This window comes from Ornithorhynchus anatinus, chromosome 3 (assembly GCF_004115215.2).
Source record: "Ornithorhynchus anatinus isolate Pmale09 chromosome 3, mOrnAna1.pri.v4, whole genome shotgun sequence".
NCBI lineage: Eukaryota > Metazoa > Chordata > Mammalia > Monotremata > Ornithorhynchidae > Ornithorhynchus > Ornithorhynchus anatinus.
This window is the reverse complement of record NC_041730.1, coordinates 114,482,206-114,504,744: the sequence shown is the minus strand read 5'-3', so window position 1 is coordinate 114,504,744 and position 22,539 is coordinate 114,482,206. Positions and strand designations below refer to the sequence as shown.

General features: G+C 47.9%; 1 protein-coding gene across 6 annotated transcripts in view; it reads left to right on the top strand.

Moving 5' to 3' along the window:
• Positions 1-22,539, top strand: part of ZMIZ1 (zinc finger MIZ-type containing 1) — a 485,263-nt gene that overhangs the window by 263,788 nt on the left and 198,936 nt on the right. For all 6 annotated transcript variants that reach the window (XM_029061647.2, XM_029061650.2, XM_029061652.2 and 3 more), the window contains one exon: positions 4,520-4,630. In XM_029061647.2, coding sequence (XP_028917480.1) covers positions 4,571-4,630 — 60 coding nt within the window. In that variant the 5' untranslated portion in view covers positions 4,520-4,570. The remainder of the gene's footprint in view (positions 1-4,519; positions 4,631-22,539) is intronic.

Sequence of the window (22,539 nt, the reverse complement as noted above, 5' to 3'; positions counted from 1 at the left end):
CAGCGCCCTAATGTGCACGCATTAAGTCAGAGGCAGATCAAGGACCAAGACCAACCCTCTGTCCCTCTCGTGGATGGTTGCTTTCTTCATTTGAGTTCTCCCTTGCCTTCCACCACCTCGCCCCAAGCCACCTATATGCTGTTTTTCCTAGGTCCCCATGATGCAGATTCGGGAGAATATGACATTAAACTGTTTAAACTCCTCTAGCAGAAGCCAGAGAGGGACAAAAGTCCCACAATCAAATGAGCAGTCTGGAAAATGGGGATTAAGACTGTGAGCCCCAAGTGAGACAGGGACTGTGTCCAACCCGTGGTACAGTGGAAAGAGCGCGGGCTTGGGAGGCAGAGTTCATGGGTTCGAATCCTGGCTCCGCCACTTGCCAGCTGTGTGACTTTGGGCAAGTCACGTAACTTCTCTGTGCCTCAGTTACCTCATCTGTAAAATGGGGATTAAAACTGTGAGCCCTACGTGGGACAACCTGATTACCTTGTATCCCCCAGTGCTTAGAACAGTGCTTTGCACATATTAAGCACTTAACAAATACCACCATTTTATTTTTATTTAACCCAATTTGCTTGTATCCACCCAGCCCTTAGTACAGTGCCTGGTACCTAGTAAGAGCTTAACAAATACCATGATAATTGTTATCACTGTCATTATCATTGTCTTCTCCCACTATTTCCTTTCAATGGCCGCCGTTAAGTGAGCTGTGGTGCCCTACCCCTGAAGTGTTGGGGGGAAGGGAAGGGGAAATAAATTTGCACAGGTGGGTTTGGAATCTACATATCTTAAGATGATGGGCATAATTAGTCAATCAGTGGACTACACTGAGCGCCTACTCTGTGCGGAGCACAATCTGGGCCCTGCCAGTATGAGCACATGGAAAATCCTGATTGATGAATCTGTTTGTTTTATGCTACTGAATCCATGTCTGCATAGGAGGAAACCAGTAGCTTCTAATTTGGAGGGAAAATTTTGGTTGGATTTGTCGAGACTAATTTCCAAAGTAAGGGCAAGTAATGTGAAGGGAAACACCAACTGACGTTCTAGATAAGGAAAAGATAAAATCCTGGGGTTTTATGGTATAAAAGTGCTTACTATGTACCAGGCACTGTACTAAGTGCTGGGGTAGATACAAGATATCAGGTTGGAAACAGCCCCTGCTCAGCTTGGGGCTATACAGTTTCAATCCCCATTTTACAGATGAGGTCACTAAGCCACAGACAAGCGGCGGAACCAGGTTTAGAACCCAGGTCGTGCGCTTTCCACTAGGTCACACTGCTTTCTGTAGTATCAGTCAATCAAGCAATGCGATTTATTGGGCACTTATTCTGTGCAGAGCACTGAACTAAGTGTTTGGGAGAGTGCAATGTAACAGAGCTGGTAGACACACTGTCAGCCCACAGTGAGCTTGCAGTCTAGTAGGTAGTAGTCCTTGAACTTCAAAAATCAAATGGTTAAAGATATTAAGTGGTGTGTGTGTGTGAGTGTGTCGCTCTCAGGAAGCATAAGATTCTTATTGTAAAACTGAGTGTGGATTGGGACAGCATTTGAATATTTTATTGTCATCTCTGATGAACACTTTAGGTTCAGCTATTGCTTTTCATCCAGGGATGAAGGGATGGGGAGGTCTCGGCTAAAGCTGCGTCCTCTCCCAGATTGTTTTATCTCCAGATTAAACCCTCTTCTGACCACTGAAAAAAGGAAACTTTTAGGGCAATCAAGGAGGGCTACCTGGAGAAGGAGGAGGGAGGTGCTGCAGGAGTGGGGGCGGCGGTTGGAATGAGGAGGGAGTGAGAGTGAATTGCACCTATGTAGAGCGATTGTGAGCCCCGCAAGGACCATGTCTAATTCCCACCTACGTATTTTTTCCCAGAGCTTAGTCAGTGCCCTGCCCACAGAAAGCACTTAATAAATACTATGACTACTTATTAGTGGGGGCGGCTTTATTTGGAAAGTCAAAAAAGAGGTGGATGAGCTTGGTTGTGTCCTGAGAAGCTAGACAGACGCTTCTGAAGAGGCAGGGTGTGACACCTCGGGGTTATGGACTCAAAGCAGGTGCATTACGATAACATGCACAACGTGATAGGTCTGTTTTGGTCCAGGCAGGGGAGGTGGGAAGCTGGAGGCCTCGGCCCACTCTCCTGAGGAAATGGATTAGTGAATCGGTCAGTCGTATTCACGGAATGCTTACTGTATGCAGAGCACTGTACTGAGTGATTGAGAGAGTACAGGGCACATTCTCTGGCCTCAACAAGCTTACAGTCTAGAGGGGGAGACAGACATTAATATCCTGACCTGGGGAAGCAGGCTCAGGAAAGACAATAAATAAATTTCAGGCTGCTCTGCTCAGAGGATGACCCAGATGCAACTTAGGCAAGATGTAGCTAAGTGACTTGCCCGAGGTCACACAGCCAGGCAAGGAGCGGAGTGGGATTAGAACCCAGATCCACCTGGGTTTGTTCCTCTAACCAAAAAGGGAAGTCGACTGGGACATAGAAAACAGAGGAAGGGGGGATTTTGCCCATGCATCCGGCCTGGGTGGGAATCAGGAGTGCTCGATTTCTCTCTGATGTCCGTCCCCACCCCAGCATGCCGGGTCACGACAGTGGGTCGGTTGCTGAGGCTGTGAGATTGATAGCAGCAGTGCTTCCCTGACTCCCCCCTGCTCCCCGTGTCCCCCCCCCCCCCCGACCCCCAAAGACCCTGGATTCAGATGTAGATAGGTTGGGGTCAGGATGGGGGCGGCTCAACTTGTCTGTTCCTTCCCCTTCCCTATTTACGTAACAGCGAGGTCCCTTGAGGTTAGACAGGAAGCCCTGCAGCCGCTGGCTCAGAGAGGAAAAGGGTTCTGGAGAAATCTGCAGAACAGGAAACAGAGGGGTCCCCACAGAGTCCTCAGGGACATGGGGTGTGGTTCGGCAGGGACGTGGAGAGCGGTATCCTTCGTGCCTCAGTAGAATTCCAAAAAAACTTTACTAATCCTCTCTATACAGTATCCTGCTCTGGACAGAAAATAGAGCGGCTGTTAGTCGAAGGGTCTTACGCTCCACCGTGGTAATTGCTCAGGAGGAGATGTAGCCCTGTCCTGGGAACTTACAGGCTAGCAAGGACCTGTTTTGTGCAGAGAGAAGGATCGATGGAGGGCTGGGAGGGCACTTAGGTTTATTCCTCTTCATCACCTACTGTGTTTTTGTCATCGTTCTCTTCTCCCCCTGTTCCCATCCCACGTCTGTACCCACACAGTTGAGAATTTGAATTTTTTCCTGACCAACAGCAGTTGGAGTGGAAGCTTCCATTTGCCTGTCAGCCATGGCCACAGTCCTGCAATAATAATAAAATTAATGAGCACTTATGCATCCAGCACTGTACTAAGCATTGAGTTGCGTACAAGATCATCTGGTCCACGTGGGACACACACAGTCTAAGGAGGGGGTAAAATGGGGGTTGAGTTCCCATTCTGCAGATGAAGGAATTAAAGCCCGGAGAAGTTAAAATGACTTTTCCAGGGTCACAAGGCAGACAAGTGGTGGAGCTGGGATTAGAACCTAGGTCCTTTGAGTCCCAGGCCTGTGCTCCTCTCCGCAGGCTTCCTATGATTCTGAATGGTATCGTTGACTCCCTCACCCACCCTCATGGTCTCATGCCCTCTGGGAGGCAATGGGGCAGTCTTAAAGTAGTTCCCCGGGATGCAGGTTACTCAGGATCCTGGCAGAGGAAGGGGGAGGATGAGGAGAACCCACACACCACTTATTCGATAGACCCGGTGTTTGTGTTGGGCAAAATGGAACCCAAGCTTCCTGGTCCCGCCGCCCTGCCTCAGAGCACCAGTGCATCTGCCCAGCCGTAGAAGCAGCGAATCCGTCCTATTTGGGCATTGTGTGTTGCCGAGCAGAATGGGGAGGGGGTCTATTTGTCTGTTTGGTAGTATTTGTTAACTGCTTACTATGTGTCAAACTCTGTTTTAAACGCTGCGGTAGGTAAAAGTCAATTAAGTCGAGAACAGTCCCTGTCCCACAGGGGGTCTCACAGTCTTAAGTAGGAGGGATCAAAACCCTATTTTACAGTTGAGGTAACTGAGGCACAGAGAAGTTAAGTGACTTGTCCAAGGTCACACAGCTTCCAATTGGCAGACCTAGGATTAGAACCCAGGTCCTCCGACTCTCAGGTCTGCGGTCCTTCCACTAGGGCACACTGCCTGGGGGTTCTGAGTCGGGCAGGGACAGGCACTTTTTCTTTGCCTGGGTAAAAATATCCTTTGGTCAGAGGCTGCACAGTTGCTCCCCACAGCTCTGGCTTCACCAGCCTTGGGACCACCAGTCTCAGGTGAACTGACAGGTCAGTGTTGGATGGACGTGCAGAGGCTGGGCTTGAAGACTCATGGAGGGGGGCCCTCCTCCCCTGCCTCCAAACCCCAAAGAAGAGAGCACTGACGGAGGCTCTGACAGATCCACGGGACAGCAGGGATTTGGACGGTTGGCTCTCGATGACCATTTCCTCTGTTCTCCCTCTCTTGCAGGTTGAGGAATTTTAATGGCTTTCAGGTAGAAGACCAGTGGAGACAATCAGAATGAATTCTATGGACCGGCACATACAGCAGACGAATGACCGACTGCAGTGCATAAAGCAGGTAAGCCCAGCCGGCGGAGAGGTCAGATCCCATTTCGGGCGTGCTAGACCATGACAGAGTGGGAGCCTCTCCCCCACCACTGGGTCAGAGATTTCCTTTTCTCTTCTGAAACATGGGAGCCCCTCCTCTGGAGTCAAGTGAGCTGCAGAGCCTGCCCAGATCAATCAATCAATCGTATTTAGGGAGTGCTTACTGTGTGAAGAACACTGAACTGTGCGCTTGAGGGAGTACAACACAACAATATGATAGACACATTCCGTACCCAAAACGAGCTTACAGTCCAGAGAGGGAGATAGACATTCATGTAGATACATAAATTATTGATGTGGACATAAGTGCCGTGAGCTGAGGGGGTGAGGGTGAATAAAGAGAGCAAATCAGGGTGATGTAGAAGGGAGTAGAAAAGAAAGAGGGGGTTAGTCAGGGAAGACCTCTAAGAGGAGATATGCCTTCATTAAGGCTTTGAAGAGGTGGAGAGTAATTGTCTGTCAGATATGAGGAGGGAGGGCATTACAGGCCAGAGGCAGGATGTGGATGAGAGGTCAGTGGCGAGATAGACGAATCACTTCCCCTTGCCCCGGAGCCCATCAGCAGCACTCTCTGCACCCAGGTTGGAATCTCTGTCTCCAGCAAAGCTGCTGAACCTGCCCTGAAGGAGCTCTGACTCGGCCCGGGGCAGCTAGTAGTTGCCTTAGCCTGGCAGGAGGCAAGTGGTTCGCCCAGATTGGTTAGGTCCACGGCAAACCTCGGGATGCCAGAATGAAGCATGCTGATGGCGTGGAATCAAGTTCTCTGGCATCAGGTGCTTGGGAGGTCTGGCCTGCAGTGGAGAGACTGTTGGGCTAGCAGCTCTCTGGGGAAGGTGTTTTGTTGCTTTCAAGTGTACCCAGCCTAATCAAGAAAGCTTCTAATGAGAAACTTTCCCTCCACTTGGTTTGTTGGTGCCCTCGACCCTAGAGGGGTTTGGGAAACCTGAGTCACAGTTTGAAACTGCGCTGAGGGAAGGAGGAGCCGTTAGGCAGAATCAGTCAAGCGGCGGTATTTATTGAGAGCTTTGTGCAAAGCACTGAACTAAGCATGTGGGAGAGTATAATACAAGCGTTGGTAGACACAGTCCCTGCCCACAGTTTTTTGGATGTTTGTATTGAGGGCTCACTGAGATGGATTGGTGGCTCTTGGTGGTTTCACTCATGCTGGTTGTCTCTCAGGATGTATTTATATTTCCACATTGTAGCTAGAGAGAGAGAGAGAGAGAGAGAGAGAGAGAGAGAGAGAGAGAGTGTGTGTATGTGTGTTTGGATGCATGGAGATTTAATAACTGTTCTCCTTCCTACTTAGATTGTGAGCCATCTCTAGGACAGGAGACTGTTTTTGACCTGAATATCTTGTGGCTACGCCACCACTTAGAACAGAGTTTGTCATATAGTAAGTGCTCAGTAAATATCACAGTTATGGACGTGTCATTCTACCAGTCAGTGAATTTAACCCAGCTACCAAAGTGAAGTAGCCAGGTGTGTCACCAACCCTTTGGCTCTGGGGTACAGTGGAGTTGCCTCGAGGAGGCTGCACATAGCTCCTGGCTCAGTTCTTCTTCCCTGGGGACTTTGGGGCTCCAGCAGAGAGCCTTGGACAGGTCTGGATGGATCCTGGATCCAGCCTCTGGAGAGGTGGGAGGTGGCTGGCATCTTTCTAGGATCACGAGGCCCACAGCAACTTCTCCAGGTCACCACGAGATGCTGCAGGGTAGAAGGTCAGCGTCAGGTCTTGGCAGTTTTCACAACGCCTCTGCTCAAGGTGCAAACACGAGACAAGTCACTTGGGCCTCTGAAGTAAAAGCCCGGCTTTATCCACAGAGAGTGCCTTCCCCTCCATGCTGACCCTAAGATACAGGGTAATTTTTCCACGGCGATGATTATCTGGGGAGCGGACAGGTCCTTAGCCATGGCCCGCTGTAACTCAACCTACTGTAGGAACATCTGACGTTTCACTTCAGAGGTCACTGACATTCAGCGGTGAACCTAAGTCACTTGCCGTTTGGTTCGTCGCTCCCTGCCCTCTCATGCTTTCCAGACATCATAATTATAGGGCTGCGTGTAGAGGGGAAGGATTTGGAGATTATTATATCGTTGTTCATTATTGTCCTTTAAAGTCACAAGTGATGCGCTCTTCGACAAGAATGTCTCAACGGGGTTTCCTTCCGCCAGTGGGATTTAGGACTGGTTTGTTTGTAGTAATAATATAGTCATTTAGACTGTGAGCCCGTCACTGGGCGGGGATTGTCTCTATCTAATAATAATAATGTTGGTATTTGTTAAGCACCTACCGTGTGCAGAGCACTGTTCTAAGCGCTGGGGTAGATACAGGGTAATCAGGTTGTCCCACGTGAGGCTCCCAGTCTTCGTCCCCATTTTCCAGATGAGGTAACTGAGGCACAGAGAAGTGAAGTGACCTGCCCACGGTCACACAGCTGCCAAGTGGCAGATCTGGGATTCGAACCCATGACCTCTGACTCCCAAGCCCGGGCTCTTTCCACTGAGCCGCGCTGCTTCTCATGTTGCCAAATTGTACATTCCAAGCGCTTAGTACAGTGCTCTGCACATAGTAAGCGCTCAATAAATGCTACTGAATATTGAATATAGTAAAAGTAGTTAGTACAGAATAGTGATGGTGCTTAGTGTGCACTATTCACACTCCCTCACCTGAATCCTGCGAATCTGAATATTCATTCATTCATCCAATCATTTATTGAGCGAATACAATAAACAAAACCAAGCAAAGCATGGAAACAGGCATCAGTAGCATCAATATAAAAAATGGAATTATAGGTATATAGATATATGAACAGCAAGATTGCATTTAGCTGTGAGGAAAGTTACCAGGGCTTCCTCCTCCAGGACGATAATGGTAACGTTGGTATTTGTTAAGCGCTTACTATGTGCCGAGCACTGTTCTAAGCGCTGGAGTAGACACAGGGGAATCGGGTTGTCCCACGTGGGACTCACAGTCTTAATCCCCATTTTACGGATGAGGTCACCGAGGCACCGAGATGTTAAGTGACTTGCCCATAGTCACACAGCTGAAAAATGGCTGAGCAGGGATTCGAACCCGTGACCTCTGACTCCGAAGCCCATGCTCTTTCCACTGAGCCGTGCTGCTTCTCAATCACACATTGGAGATGCCACCAGGGCCATAAGGCAAAAGGAAATGGGCAGTGTCACCCCTTCTACCTGTCCGTCCTTCAGGCAGCCCCCTGATACAGTCACCCTGCTTTCCTACTTTCCAGAAAGGCAGCTGGCCCAATCCGTGACTCATCATCGGTGCTATTTATTGAGTGCTTACTGTGTGCAGAGTACTGTTCTAAGCACTTGGGATTGTACAGTCCAACAGAGTTGGTAGACACGATCCCTGCCCACAGTGGACTTAAGTACTTACCGGGTTTGGCGCCCAGTGTCAAACACTGTTCTAAGTGAGAAGCAGCATTGCCTAGTGGATAGAGCATGAGCCTGGGAGTCAAAAGGTCATAAATTCTAATCCCAGTTCTGCCCCATGTCTGCTGTGTGACCTTGGACAAGTCACTTCACTGCTCTGGGCATCAGTTCCCTCCTCTGGAGAGTGGGGATTAAGAGTGTGAGCCCTATGTGGGGTAGGGAATATGTCTAACCTGATTACCCTGTATCTACCCCAGTGTTAAGAACAGTGCTTGGCGCAGAGTAAGCATTTAACAAGTACCATATTATTATTATTATTATTCTAAGTGCCGGAGTAGATACAATATATAATAGTAGTTAGTAGATCTATACTAGATCTACAATATATGGTATGTACTGTATACTAATATAGTAGATCTATATATAATCTAATATCTATATATTGATATATATTATTCTATAGGTAATAGTAGATATAATCAGGCTGGACACACTCCCTGTCCCACATGGGGTTCAACAGTCTAAGTAGGAGGGACAATAGGTATTTAACCCCATTTTACAGTTGAGGAAACTGAGGCACAGGTAAATGACTTGTCCAACATCATACAGCTAGCAGTTGACAGAGCTGGGATTAGAACCCAGGTCTTCTGACTCCCAGGCCCGTGCTTTTTTCACTAGGCCACGCTGCTTCTCCAAGTTCGTAGGGAAAGTTGGTGTTGCATCCCTTCAAGAGAGAGGGAGGAGAAAACAATGCAGAAACCAGCCTGTGCTAAGAGCTGTGTCTCCCTCCAACTGGGATGGAACAACTCTGCTTCCACGGGGAAGCAGCGTGGCTCAGTGGAAAGAGCCTGGGCTTCGGAGTCAGAGGTCATGGGTTCGACTCCCGGCTCCGCCCCTCGTCAGCTGTGTGACTGTGGGCAAGTCACTTGACTTCTCTGTGCCTCAGTTACCTCATCTGTAAAATGGGGATTAACTGTGAGCCTCACGTGGGACAACCTGATGACCCTGTATCTACCCCAGCGCTTAGAACAGTGCTCTGCACATAGTAAGCGCTTAACAAATGCCAACATTATTATTATTAACTCTGGCCAGAATTCTAGCCCTGCTGAGCCTCCCAGCTTGACCCCAACAGTGGAGCATTGATACCCTTCCTGATTTATGGCTGGAAACTACAGTTCTTGGGGGTTGTTTATGTTCATTCAAGCGGTTTTATTGAGCACTTACTGTGTGCAGAGCACTATCCAAAGTGCTTGGGAGAGTACAGTCTAACAATAAGCAGATATATTCCCTGCCCACAAGCTTACAGTATAGAGGTACGTTTACCTCTACGTGGGTGTGCGTGGGGCTTTGTGTATGGTGCGCTCTCCCTCGTAAAGGTCGGTCTGAAAATAGTCCCTGTGGCCGTAACTCAGCTGTGGAATCGTGGCGATTTCAAGTGTTGTCCCATTCCAGTTTCTCTCATGAAAGAAATTCATTCAATAGTATTTATTGAGCGCTTACTACGTGCAGAGCACTGTACTAAGCGCTTGGGATCTACAAATCGGTAACAGATAGAGACAGTCCCTGCCATTTGACCTTGGACAAGTCACTTCACTTCTCTGGGCATCAGTTACCTCATCTGGAGAGTGGGGCTTAAAAGTCTAATCGGGGGAGACAGACAAATACAATAGCAATAAATAGAATCAAGAAATGGTGCAGGTTAGAAGCCAGACTCCATCCCGCTAATACTGCACTCCCAACTCTGTCCTCTCCCAACCTGTTCTCCAGCGGCTTTCTGATCTGAGATGGGAATGGAGTTCTGAGCCCGTTGTTGGCTGGAAATGGCTCAGCCCGCAACGGCCCAGACCGGATGGCCCTAGAAGGCCCCAGACAGACGGACCCCCTGCCCTCTGGAGGAAGAGGCAGGGGAGGAACGGCAGGAGCCTCCGAAACACTAGATCCAGTCGGTCCCACGAAGTAGCCCTTGCTGTGACTTGCAGTGGGGTGTGGTCAGAGCCTAAGGCCATTAGAAGCAAGACTAAGAGCCTTGAAATTCTGGGGTCATTCAAAGGTGAGCGGAGTCCTTGTGCCAGAGGAGGGAGAACAGGTCTCTTTCTTCCCTCCTCTACAGAAAACAAGTCCCCTTTTGGTTTCCCTTTTATGTGGGCTTGAAGATGAGAGGAAAACCTAGGTAGGAGGAATCTGGCAGGCAAGACACAAAACCCCATCAGTTTTGGGGTGTTTTTTTTTTTAAATGCTTACTATGTACCAGACACTGTTCGAAGCGCTGGGTCAGATACAAGTTAATCAGGTTGGACACAGTCCCTGGTCCACGTGGGGCTCACAGCCGTAATACCCATTTTACAGATGAGGGAGGGAATTGGGGCATAGACAGGTGAAGTGGCTTGCCCAGGGTCACACAGCAGACAGTCGTCAAAGCCGGGATTAGAACTAAGTTCTTTCTGACTCCCACATCCCGTGCTTTAGCCGCTAGGTCATGCTGCTTCTTAGGGACACTTACTTGGTGTCCCAAAGCCTCCTGGGTTCTAAACAGACCCCCCCCCCCCACCCTCCGCCACCAGCTCTGCACACGCAAGATGTGGTGAAGGGATAGGTGTGCAGGAAACTTCAACTAGCAGCAGCTTGGGAGGTCTACAGACTTTATAGCACCTTGGCAGGTTTCGGCAGACCGTGTTGGCAACACCCCAGAGCCCCTACAGGTCCCCTCATGGGTTCTAATCCCGACTCTGCCACTTAATGTTGGTATTTGTTAAGCGCTTACTATGTGCAGAGCACTGTTGTAAGCGCTGGGGTAGATACAGGGTGATCAGGTTGTCCCACGTGAGGCTCACAGTTAATCCCCATTTTACAGATGAGGTAACTGAGGCACAGAGAAGTGAAGTGACTTGCCCACAGACACAAAGCTGACAAGTGGCAGAGCCGGGATTCGAACTCATGACCTCTGACTCCCAAGCCCGTGCTCTTTCCACTGAGCCATGCTGCTTCTCCTCTGCTTGTCTGCTGTGTGACCTTGGGCGAGTCACTTAACTTCTCTGTGCTTCATTTCCCTCATCTGTAAAATAGGGATTTAGACCGTGAGCCCTGTGCGGGACAGGGATGGCGTCCAATCCAATTATTTCGTTTCCCAGCGCTTAGAACAGTGCCCGGCACACAGTAAGTGCTTAACAGATACCATAATAATTACTATTATCTTTTATATTGCTTTATAGGAGGTGTAGAAGGGACCTTGTTTGGGGTCATCTGATCCAACTTCTGGCATACTTATGCTGCCCCTCTAGATTGTAATCTCCTTTTGGGCAAGGAACATGTGTCCCAACACTGTTGTATTCTCCCTAGCGCTTAGTACAGTGCTCTGTACATAGTAAATGCTCAATAAATACCATTGATTGATTGATTATAATCTTTCATCTTTCCTACGGTGTCTGTTGTGGAACCTTGCCCCAACTTGAGCCCCTGGAGGGTTGGCGATGCAGTCTCAAGCTCTCTTATGGGTGTTCTGCCCCCGCCGCCCCCCGCCAAGGCTTCGTTGCTCTGCACGCTGTAAACACTTCAGATGGACATGTCTGCTTATTGTTGTATTGTACTCTCCTAAGCGCTTAGTACCATGCTCTGCACACAAAGCTCGATAAATACGATTGAATGAATTAAATGAGTAAATGAGAAAATACTGTTATTTGATACTGCTACTGGCCAAACAGCTAACGACATCATCTGCAAAATGGGGATGAAGACTGTGAGCCCCACGTGGGACAACCTGATTACTCTGTATCTGCCCCAGCGCTTAGAACAGTGCTCTGCACATAGTAAGCGTATAACAAATACCGACATTATTAAAGACCTGCACAGGTCAGAGGGAATATCACACTCCTGGACCTACCGCTTCCTCCCTTTCCTCTGTTCTGTCCCCATCCCCCCAGACTCCTCCCCGCCCCCACCCCCACTGAAAGCCTTATAATCGGTCACCCTCTGTCCAGATCAAATTACTACCAGGGGTCAATGCAGGTTTCTTTCCTCCCTGCCCCCATTGTCTGACACACAAACACTATCCCTTTCTGCTGGTGTCTCTCCAGTTGTGTCAGCTTGTGAATGCAGAGGCGCTTGGTTTTATGGAGGGCTTTTTTGCTTGTTTTTCTCAAAGGGAAACATATATTTTTCTGGACTGGTCAGCAAAACTCAACTCTTCCAATCTAGTACCCACTCAGGAACAGAGAACCAAGCTGGGTGCCCCAGAAATCCCCTTTCTGCCCACAGTTAAACCGATTTAGCACCAAAAAGAGGTAGAGCTGGGAGGGACAAGAAAAGACTCTCTGCTTTTGCAAACTTCTTATTTTGCGGTTAAGAGGGAAAACTCAAGCTTGAAAAGAAAGTGATTCATTCAGGGGGATATCAATCAATCAGTGGTATTTATTGAGTACTTAATGGGTGCAGAGCACTATAGTAAGTGCTTGGGAGAGCACAATACAACAGAGTCAGTAGTAGACACAATCCCTGCCCGCAAACGGTTTACATTCTAGAGGAGAACTTTGTTAATGATGATTCTTTTTCCTCTCACCGTTTAATTGAGTCTTGAAAAGTGTCAGTGGGTGTTTTAAGTTTGGTGCCTACCCTGTTTCAGATATTGCGTATGTAGAGGCGGGGCCCGGCCTGAATTAAGCTGGAAGGGGAGCTGTCTATGGGTGGGAGCAATGCCCGGCACATCGGATTTTCAGTGAGCTCAGAGACAATTGTGTTGGTAAAACTGTTGAATGTTCAAATATGGCTTGGCTTACTGGGTTTGGATGCTGAAAAGTGTGTGAATAATTAGAACTAACAGATAAATGGAGGAGGGGGTGTGAAATATATTCTTCTCCTCCATTCATAGGGAAGCAGCGTGGCTCATTGGAAAGAGAATGGGCTTGGGAGTCAGGGGTCATAGGTTCTAATCCTGGCTCTGTCACTTGTCAGTTCTGTGACTTTGGGCAAGTCACTTAACTTCTCTGTGCCTCAGTTACTTCATCTTTAAAATGGGGATTATACCTGGAAGCCCCATGTGGGACAACCTGATTACCACGTATCCCCCCGCCCCCGAGCTTGGATCAGTGCTTGGCACATAGAAAGCGATTAACAAGTGCCAACATTTATACTATAATAATAAAAGCAATTAACAGATACCACCATTATTATTCATTCAATCGTATTTACTGTGTGCTAACTGTGTGTAGAGTACTGTACTAAGTGCTTGGAAACTACACTTCAGCAACACATAGAGACAATCCCTTCCCATAATGGGCTCACAGTCTAGAAGGGGGCAGACAGGCATCGAAACAAACAGGCATCAATATAAATGAATAGAATTAAAGATATATACACATTATTCATAAAAATAAATAGAATTATAAATATGTACATATGTACACAAGTGCTGGAGGGGAAGGGGAGTAGAACAAAGGGAGCGAGTTGGGGTGATCGAGAGGGGAGAGGGAGCAGAGGAAAAGGGGGGCTTAGTCATTCCTCTCCTCTTTTAATCCTGAGGGTCGACAGAAATAATCTGCAGAATTATAATCCCCACACATATTTACATACAGATGCAGTACAGTGCTGTGAGGTAGCAGTGATTACATCAATTAGATTTCTGACTAGCTGTGTCATTAGACTTCTGTAATTAAAAGGCCCAAATAATTAGAGACCCTCCACACTGGATTGTAAAATCTTCGAGGGCAGGGATTATATCTACCAACTCTGTAGTATTGAACTCTCCCAAGTGTTTAGTACAGTGGTTTACACTCAGTTAATGCCATTCACTGATAAATTGATTGGAAGGGCTGCCCTGAGGTTTGACAGTGACTGGCTTTGTCCCGTCATGTGGGAGAAAGGAGCTAGACAGATCAGAGCTCTGCAGAAAATACCCCTTTTCTGAAGTTTCAAATTGCGGAACCTTGAGCCAAGCGTGTTGTAGTGGATCGTAATCTCTCAGTGAGTCCTCTACATTTAGCTTTGTGCCTCCAGTTTAACTCTCTGTAAAATGGGATTATTAAAACATGTGTATGTGTGTGCGTGTCCAGGAGTGAAAAGTGTGATTTGTCGTCGAGAAGACAAAAAGACATCGATAGGCTAAAATAACCATTATGATAGAATTGTGATGTTTAAGTGCTTACTATGTGCCAGACACGGAGACAGATACAATATTATTACATCAGACACAGTTTCCACCCCATGAGGGCTCACAGTCTAAAGGGGAAAGGGCATTTAATAACTATTTTTGAGATGAGGAAACTGAGACACAGAAAAATCAAGTGACTTTGAGTCCAGCTCTCCTGACTCCTAGGATGTGCTCTTTTCACTAGGCCAAGCTGCTACACAACGGAAAAATGAGGCCTTCCTCTCTTTCCTTCTCCCTGTGTCCCTCATGTTCCCATTTCAAGTGGCATGAATGCCCCCCTCTGGCTTTTTCAGCAGGACTGGTTTTCCCCTGCCTTTTGCCACCTGCCTGACTTAAGGTCCAGGATGTGAGGTTTTTATGTAAAGGTACACATTATGTCACCAAAAATGAGTACGTTCTGAGAGTGAAACCAGCACCTACAGCCCTCTCACCTGTCACCTGACTCATTTCTCTTCCAGAGATTTTGTTTTTGTGTGTGTGTGTGTGTGTGTGTGTGTGTGTGAGAGAGAGAGAGAGAGAGAGAGAGAGAGAGAGAGGTATTGAATGAGTTCCTTGTGTTCCTGCAGCCTCCTTCCCCATGCAGGAAGGGGATAGCCTGAATTATTTGTCCAAAGGCACCGAACTGTGTAATCGTTTACAACGCTGCCTGGGTTGTGGAAGAGCCGCTACAGAGAACCACCCGAGCACGCGGAGGGGTGGCGGAGGGTGGCAGGTGTGAGTGGGTCTGCAAGGGGAACAGAAGAGATGATGAATGATAGGACCAGGGACGGAGCATCTAGCTCTGAGGCCCTGCGTGCACTGATGGTGGTGGCGAGGGTAGGGTCTACTTTGGCGCGCACACCCCGAGCACGGCCTAATCCCAAGAGAGGGAAAAGAAGGGGAAGGCAAAGCCCTATCAGAGGTCGGCTTGGGAGATTGCCATCCTCACCCGTGTCAGCAGCGTGCCTCACCAGCATGCCCACCCTCTGACGCCAGGGCCATTTCCATGGCAATGAAACCCAGAAGGGGATCTTTAGGCGGGTGTTTCGATTTGTTTTCGGCGGGGGAGGGGGCTTCTTACCCTCTCGGCTTCCCGCCTTGCCTCCCCACACCCTTCCCGCCAGCAGGCTGGCCATCTGCTCTTCCTTAGCGGGGTAGGACTCTGCAGGCCAGATGGGAAGCACGGCGCTTTCAAGCCCCGGCGCGGGACTTGGTATGCAAAGCTTCGCTAAGGTTTATACCCTGTGGAATTGAGGCTTCTTAGTGGAAATGAAGGATGTGTGTCCTCTGATTATGATCAAGTGAAGGCATTTTCAGATGCTCATTCAGGGCCTGAAGAAGAGGAAATTGAAGAAGACTCTTTACAGATTGAACCAAGCCCCGAACAGCTTTCTGAAACACCAATTATGACTCTCCTTGTTGAATATAAACCAGGCTCATAGTGTGGGCTGAATCCTTAGAACACTCGATTTCTCGCTGAGGAATTTGCAAGCACTGACCTTTGCGAAGGACCCCCACCATTTTTTTTTCCTTTTTTAGGCGGAGCACTCCCAGCACAGTGGAAGGAAAATGTTCTGGTAATCCAGACCTGAAAGGAAGCAGAAAGTATGGGTCGATTTAGCTAGCGTGGTAGACGAGTCGTCTGCCTTTCCCTCGGTTTACCTGATGCAAAGGCAGGAGAGGGCAAGTCGGGCAGCGGTAGCCAAACCTGCATCAGAGAGAGGGCAGTGTAGCCAAGGGCACTGGGCTGCGAGTCAGGAGACCTGGGTTCTAACCCCGGCCCTGCCGCTTCCATGTCGGGTGACCCGGGCAAGTGATTTGACCGTGTATCATTCTTCTCATCTGTAAAATGGTGCAAGAATACCTGTTTTCACTTCCTCTGAGATGGTGAGCTCATGTGGGAGAGGGACCGTATCTGAGTTGGTTAAATTGTATCTCCTCACTGCTTAGCCCAGTTTTTGTCACATACTAAGTGGACAAACCACAATTATTGTTGTTACCAAGTGGAACGTGGGACTGGCCAAGGATGCTGCAGCAGCACAGAGGTTCTGGTAGCCCCAGCACAGTGCCTCCACCAGCCCTCTGCCACCTACGCACATCGGTTGGGATTCTGGCATCTGCTTCCTGCCCCTCAGCAGGAGAAGAGCCCAGGCCTGGGAGTCAGAGGACCTAGGCGCTAATCAAGCTAATCAGGCTGTTTCAAGAGAAGCAGCATGGTTTAGTGGAAAGAGCCTGGGCTAGGTCGTGGATTCTAATCCCGGCTCAGCCACTCGCCTGCTCTGTGACCTTGAGCAAGTCACTTCACTTCTCTGTGCCTCAGTGACCTCATCTGTAAAATGGGGATTAAGATTCTGAACCCCATGTGGGACAACCTGATTACCGTGTATCTACCCCAGCACTTAGAACGGTGGTTGGCACATAGTAAGTGCTTAACAGAAAACATAATTATTAATTATTATTATTATTAATCCCAACTCCACAAGACAATCGGTTGTATTTATTGAGCGCTTACTGTGTGCAAAACACTATGCTAAGCGCTTGGGGAGAAGACAATAAAACAGAGTTAGTAGAAACATCCCCTGCCCGTAACTAGCATACTTCACTGCCTCAGTTTTCTCACTTGTAAAATGGGGGGGGGGGGGGGTTGATTCCCATTCTGCCTCGCCCTTGGACTGTGAGCCTCACGTAGGGCAGGGACTGTGATCTGACCAAAGAAGCCGCGTGGCTTAGTGGATAGCACACGGTCCAGGGAGTCGGAAAGACCCGAGTTCTAATCCTGACTCTCCCACATGTCTGCTGTGTGACCTTGGGTGAGTCACTTCACTTCTCTGGGCCTCAGTTGCCTTATCTGTAAAATGGGGATTAAGAGTGTGAGTCCCATGTGGAACAGGGCCTCTCTCCAACCCGATTAACTTCTGTCTACTCCAGTGCTTGGCCCAGAGTAAGCGCTCAACAAGTCCCATTATCTTTTATCTATATGCCAGGGTTTAGTACAGTGCTTGGCACGAAGTAAATGCTTTACAAATAGCGCTATTATTATTAGCTCCGGCCTGAAGCCGGGGTTCCCCCGGATTCAGCCAGGGCTGCTATAGCTGGGAGTTAGACTCACTGAACCTTGGAATGCGCCTAGCGCCATTGAGAGTTCCCCCAGCCCCTGGATCTGGGCCTCTTGATTGACAGTCTGTGTTTGCAAAGCTTGGAGTAGGTGAGGGGGATAAGGAAGAGCACAGACAATCATTGCCGTCTGTGTCCCTTCAGAAAAATCTCCCTGTTTCTGACTCTTCCTTTATGAATTTTTAATATGCCTTTGTGCCTCTTCTCCCCCCTCGTTTACTCAGACTACTTCAAACCTGTTACATAAACCCATTTGCTAAAGTCAGTAAACATAAGCAACTGAGATTCTAGGTAGATCAAGAAATCCATTAACATCTTCACCTAAATCAAACAAGTATGCAGGTATTCAAATAATTCAATCTGGTGCCTTTCTTGGGGAAAGTCTGTCCGGTATTTAGCCACCGGAAACAACGGCCTGAGTGAACAGGGGTGGGGTTTGTGGGGCAGCTTCTTTGTCCTCAGCCCTCCTGTCCTCCCAGCGCCTTGGGTATAGAGAAGCAGCGTGGCTCAGTGGAAAGAGCGCGGGCTTGGGAGTAAGAGGTCATGGGTTCCCAGCTCCGCCGCTAGTCAGCTGTGTGACCTTGGGCAAGTCACTTAACTTCTCTGTACCTCAGTTACCTCATCTGTCAAATGGGGATTAAAAAAACTGTGAGCCCTACGTGGGACAGCCTGATCACCTTGTATCCCCCAGCGCTTAGAACAGTGTTTTGCACATAGTAAGCGCTTAACAAATACCACAATTATTATTATTATTATATAGTCAGACGGGAGAATCTTGGAGGAGGAAAAGTCTTGGGGGACCTGGCCCCAGGGATCCCTTGTTGAGCTGATACAAACCCAGCTATCTCTGCCTCAAGCAGAAGCTCCTCATCATCGGCTTCAGGGCACTGTCATCTCCCTCCCTCCTAACTAGCCTCCCTTCTCCGTCACACAACCCGGCCCGCACACCTGGCTCCTCTAACCCCCAACCTCAGTCTTGATTCTCTTACCATCGACCTCTCGCTCATGTCCTTCCCTTCCATCTGGAACTCCCTCCTCCACAATCGACAGACCACCGCTCGCTCATCTGCAGGCCCTTCTAAAATCGTATCTTCTCCGAGGAGCCTTCCCTAACTCCTCATCTTCTCCGCCCTGTTCTCCCTCCCTTCTTTGTCGTCCATTCACTTGACTCCATTTCCCTTAAGCAGGCAGGTACTAACCTCACCCCCATGGCACTTATGAAGGGAGCCTTATGCTCAGTTGCTACTGCCTACATGGAATTTATCTGTGTATATCTCCCCCTCCTAGATTGTAAACCTCCTTGAGGGCAAGGATCTTGTCTACCAACTCCATTGCATTGTAATCACCCAAGGACTTAATGCAGTGTTCTCCACAAAGCAGCCCCTCCATAAATACTGTGGATTGATTGCTTAACTAATCAGAGAATCAGCATTGCCTAGTGTCAAGAGCGCGGGCTTGGCGTGGGGTCTCATTCCGGCTCCACCACTTGTCTTCTCAGTGACCTTGGGCAAGTCATTTAACTTCTCTGTGCTCCAGTTACCTCCTCTGTAAAATGGGGATTAAGACTGTGAGCCCCATGTCGGACAGGGACCGTATCCAACCTGATTACCTTGAATGTATCCCAGTGCTTAGAACAGTGCTTGGAACATAGTAAGCACTTAACAAGTACCATTATTACTATTATTAATAATGAACCAAGACACTCACTGCTACAGTAGCAACTTATCAAAAAACCTCTCACCCTCCTTTTCTAGCTAGTTAGGTGGTGGTTTTCATTCTTGGTCATTTCCACCTTTAGGAAAGTGAGTCCGTATAAGAGTTTGATTTGGAAGAGGAATTCTTTCCAAATTGACACTATTTAGTGAAGAGATCGGCTCAATCGGTCAATTAATCAATTGCATTTATTGAGAGCTTACTATATGCACAGCACTGTACTAAGCACTTGGGAGAGTACAATGGTTAATAGAGGGCACCCCTCAAGTCTTCCTCAGGGCATCTTTTGGGGCTGTTGTCCGAGACTGAACGCTTGACTGGAGGAACATTGGTCTGATGGAGAGATCAGCGTTATTTCCTAGGTTCCTATGTTAAATTACTCTTCCTTTTTTTTCCTGGGCTTCCCATTTCCCAGAATTGGTATTTGCTTCTGTATATCTGGGAATTTTCTATTTTGTGTCCTTTTCACTTCCCCCATCTTAGTTTAAAGAGACGTGGATTTTGAGAAGCAGCGTGGCTCAGTGGAAAGAGCACGGGCTTTGGAGTCAGAGGGCATGGGTTCGAATTCCGGCTCGGCCACTTGTCAGCTGTGTGACTGTGGGCAAGTCACTTCACTTCTCTGTGCCTCAGTGACTGTGAGCCCCACGTGGGACAACCTGATTCCCCTGTGTCTACCCCAGCGCTTAGAACAGTGCTCTGCACATAGTAAGCGCTTAACAAATACCAACATTATTATAACATTGGCAGTATCTGGCGGTGAGCATCATGGCATAGTGGGTTGAGCATGGGTCTGGGAATCAGAAGGTTATGGGTTCTAAACCTGGTTCCGTCACTTATCTTCTATTTGACCTTGGGTAAGTCACTTCACTTCTCTGTGCTGGAAATTGAGACTGTGAGCCTCACTTGGGACAGGGACTGTGCCCAACCTAATTTACTTGTACCCACCCCAGCACTTAACAGATGCCTGGCACATAGTAAACGCTTCACAAATACCACAGTTATTATTATTATTACTGGTTTCTGCTCACTATCCCAGCGAGGAGGTAATTCTTCCTCCCTTTCAAGTGCTTAGTACAGTGGTCTGCACACAGTGCTCAATCAATATGATTGAATAATTAATCCAGTTTAGGGGAAGCACTAGGTCATACCCATAAGCTTTCTGCATCTTAATTTAAAGAGACATGGATTTTGAATATTGATCTTGTTCTGCTCCTCATGCCATATTATGTACGTTTCTTTAAATTATTTATTACAAATTACTTATTCTTATTAATGTCTGTCTCTTCCTCTAGACTGTAAGCTCATTATGGGCGGGGAATATGTCTGCTAATTCTGTTGTACTCTCCTAAGCACTTAGTACAGTTCTCTGCATGTAGTAAGCACTGATTAAGTACCACTGCTTGATTGATGAGCTCAATGAATACAATTGACTGATTCTGATTTGAACTAGAGAACTACTTCAAAGGTTCTCTGCCATGGCATGAAAGACCTGTGGGCAGAGTGGCTTAATCTGCCAAAAAGGACCAGGTTTTTGGTTTGTTTTTTATGTGCCAGGCGCTGTACTAAGCACTAGGTAGATGCAAGTCAATCAGGTTGGACACAGTCCCTGTCCCTCACAGGACTCATGGCCTTAATCCCCATTTTACAGATGGGGTACACGAGGCCCAGTGAAGTGAAGTGATTTCTCTAAGGTCACATAGCAGACACTTGGAGGAGCTAGAATTAGAACCCACGTCCTCTGATTCCCAGACCCGTACTCCTTCTACCCTGTGCCCCAAAACTCTCTAGCCACTGTCCCCTCTCCGGCCACAGGGTAATTGCTGCTACTTTCTCCTCATATTTCTTGTCTGTAACATGGGAAGACTCTCCCCCCTTCCTTTTGAGAGATCATACCATCTGAGAGGCTTGAGGAGTGAAGTATTATGTGTTAAAATACACCTGGCGTGTGTTTACTTTGTTTACTTCGAAGCTCAAAGTTGATTTCAGGCCCCTATGGAGAAGCAGCCTTTGTTCCCTATGTTTTCCTTCCCTTGCCCTATCTAGCTTTTCCCCGAAAGAGGGAAAATAGCACAGGCTCCACACTGTCATCATCTTATGGGAGATCAGACAGGATCTCTGATGCTTGGGTTCTCCGGAGCTTTTCGTTTGCTCCCTGCAGTTCCCAACACACACAGGCTCTGAGTTGGGTGATCACTTTACTTGACCGTCAGGATAGAAAGCCAGTGTCTCCGATTCTGGGTCACAGCTGTGCTCAATTCTAAAACTGCTTCATCCCGGGCTCCTCCAGCCGGTCGTGCAGGCAGCTAGCGAGAAGCGAAGGGGAAGATGGTTACCGAACGAGAGTCAGGGGACCGAGGTTTTAATTCTGGCTCCTCCAATTGTCTGCTGTGTGACCTTGGGCAAATCACTTAACTTCTCTGTAAAATGGGGATTAAGAGCCGGAGCCCAAATGTGGGACGGGCACCGTGGCCAACCTCATTATCTTGTATCTGTCCCAGCACTTAGTACAGTGCCTGCCACATAGTAAGCCCTTAAATACCATTTAAAAAATGAAAAAGAGCAGCACCGACTTGGAAGTGAAGAGGATGGTTATTTGAGGCTGAGATTCATGAAATTTTCAGCTTGCATTGCAGGAAAATTCTGGGTCCCGCCCTGAGGCTTGATTCTATCTGGGGCTAAACTGTTGGTCTGGTCTGAGGTTGAATGTGCACCAGAGGGTCCCACATAGAGCAATCTTGTATGACATCATTCTCCTCCCTCCGGGGAAGCCACCTGGCATCCTGTGATGACATCACCCTGAGCAGGTGTTTCTCTATCCTCCAGTGGCCCTAGCCCTCTTGCCAGTGGGTGTAGCCTAGCCTCTGTGGGCTATACTGTCTTGTTTCATGTTAAGACGCTGCCATCTGATAAGTTTGATCAGGGGCTTTATTTTTGAACCCCTCATCTGGAATAAATAGCAACTGAGCTTTTGCCCTTGAATTTTGTCTATTTTCCACTTTTCTACGGGTGTATCCGAATATTTACTCTGGATGGGGAAAGAGGGAATATCAGTTAATCAATCAATGATATTTATTGAACACTTACTATGTGCAGAGCACTGTACTAGGTGATTGAGAGTCAGTATTACAGAGTTGTTAGACCTGTTCCCTGTACAAAAGGAGCTTATCATGAAGGGCTCAGAATCTGGAGATCTGTAGTACTTATTGAGTGCTTTATTGAGGGCGAGGAGCACTGTACTAAATGCTTATTTATGATTTTTGCCAACAAACCTCTAAGTAACGTCGCTGGATTTCACTGAATCTATTTGCAATTCTGGCTCTAATAATCCCAGCTCTCCTATTATTGTTCAGGTTCATTCCATAAATTAAATTATTGTTAAAAAATAATCCCATTTAGATTTTCCATAATTGAAAACATTCATACATACAATTCCTATACTCAAGAGTTGTACAGCTATGACTGACTTGGAGAGCCATGCAGAGATATTCACTGGTCATGTACATCTATTTTACATTTAACCTCATTCGTTCATTCAA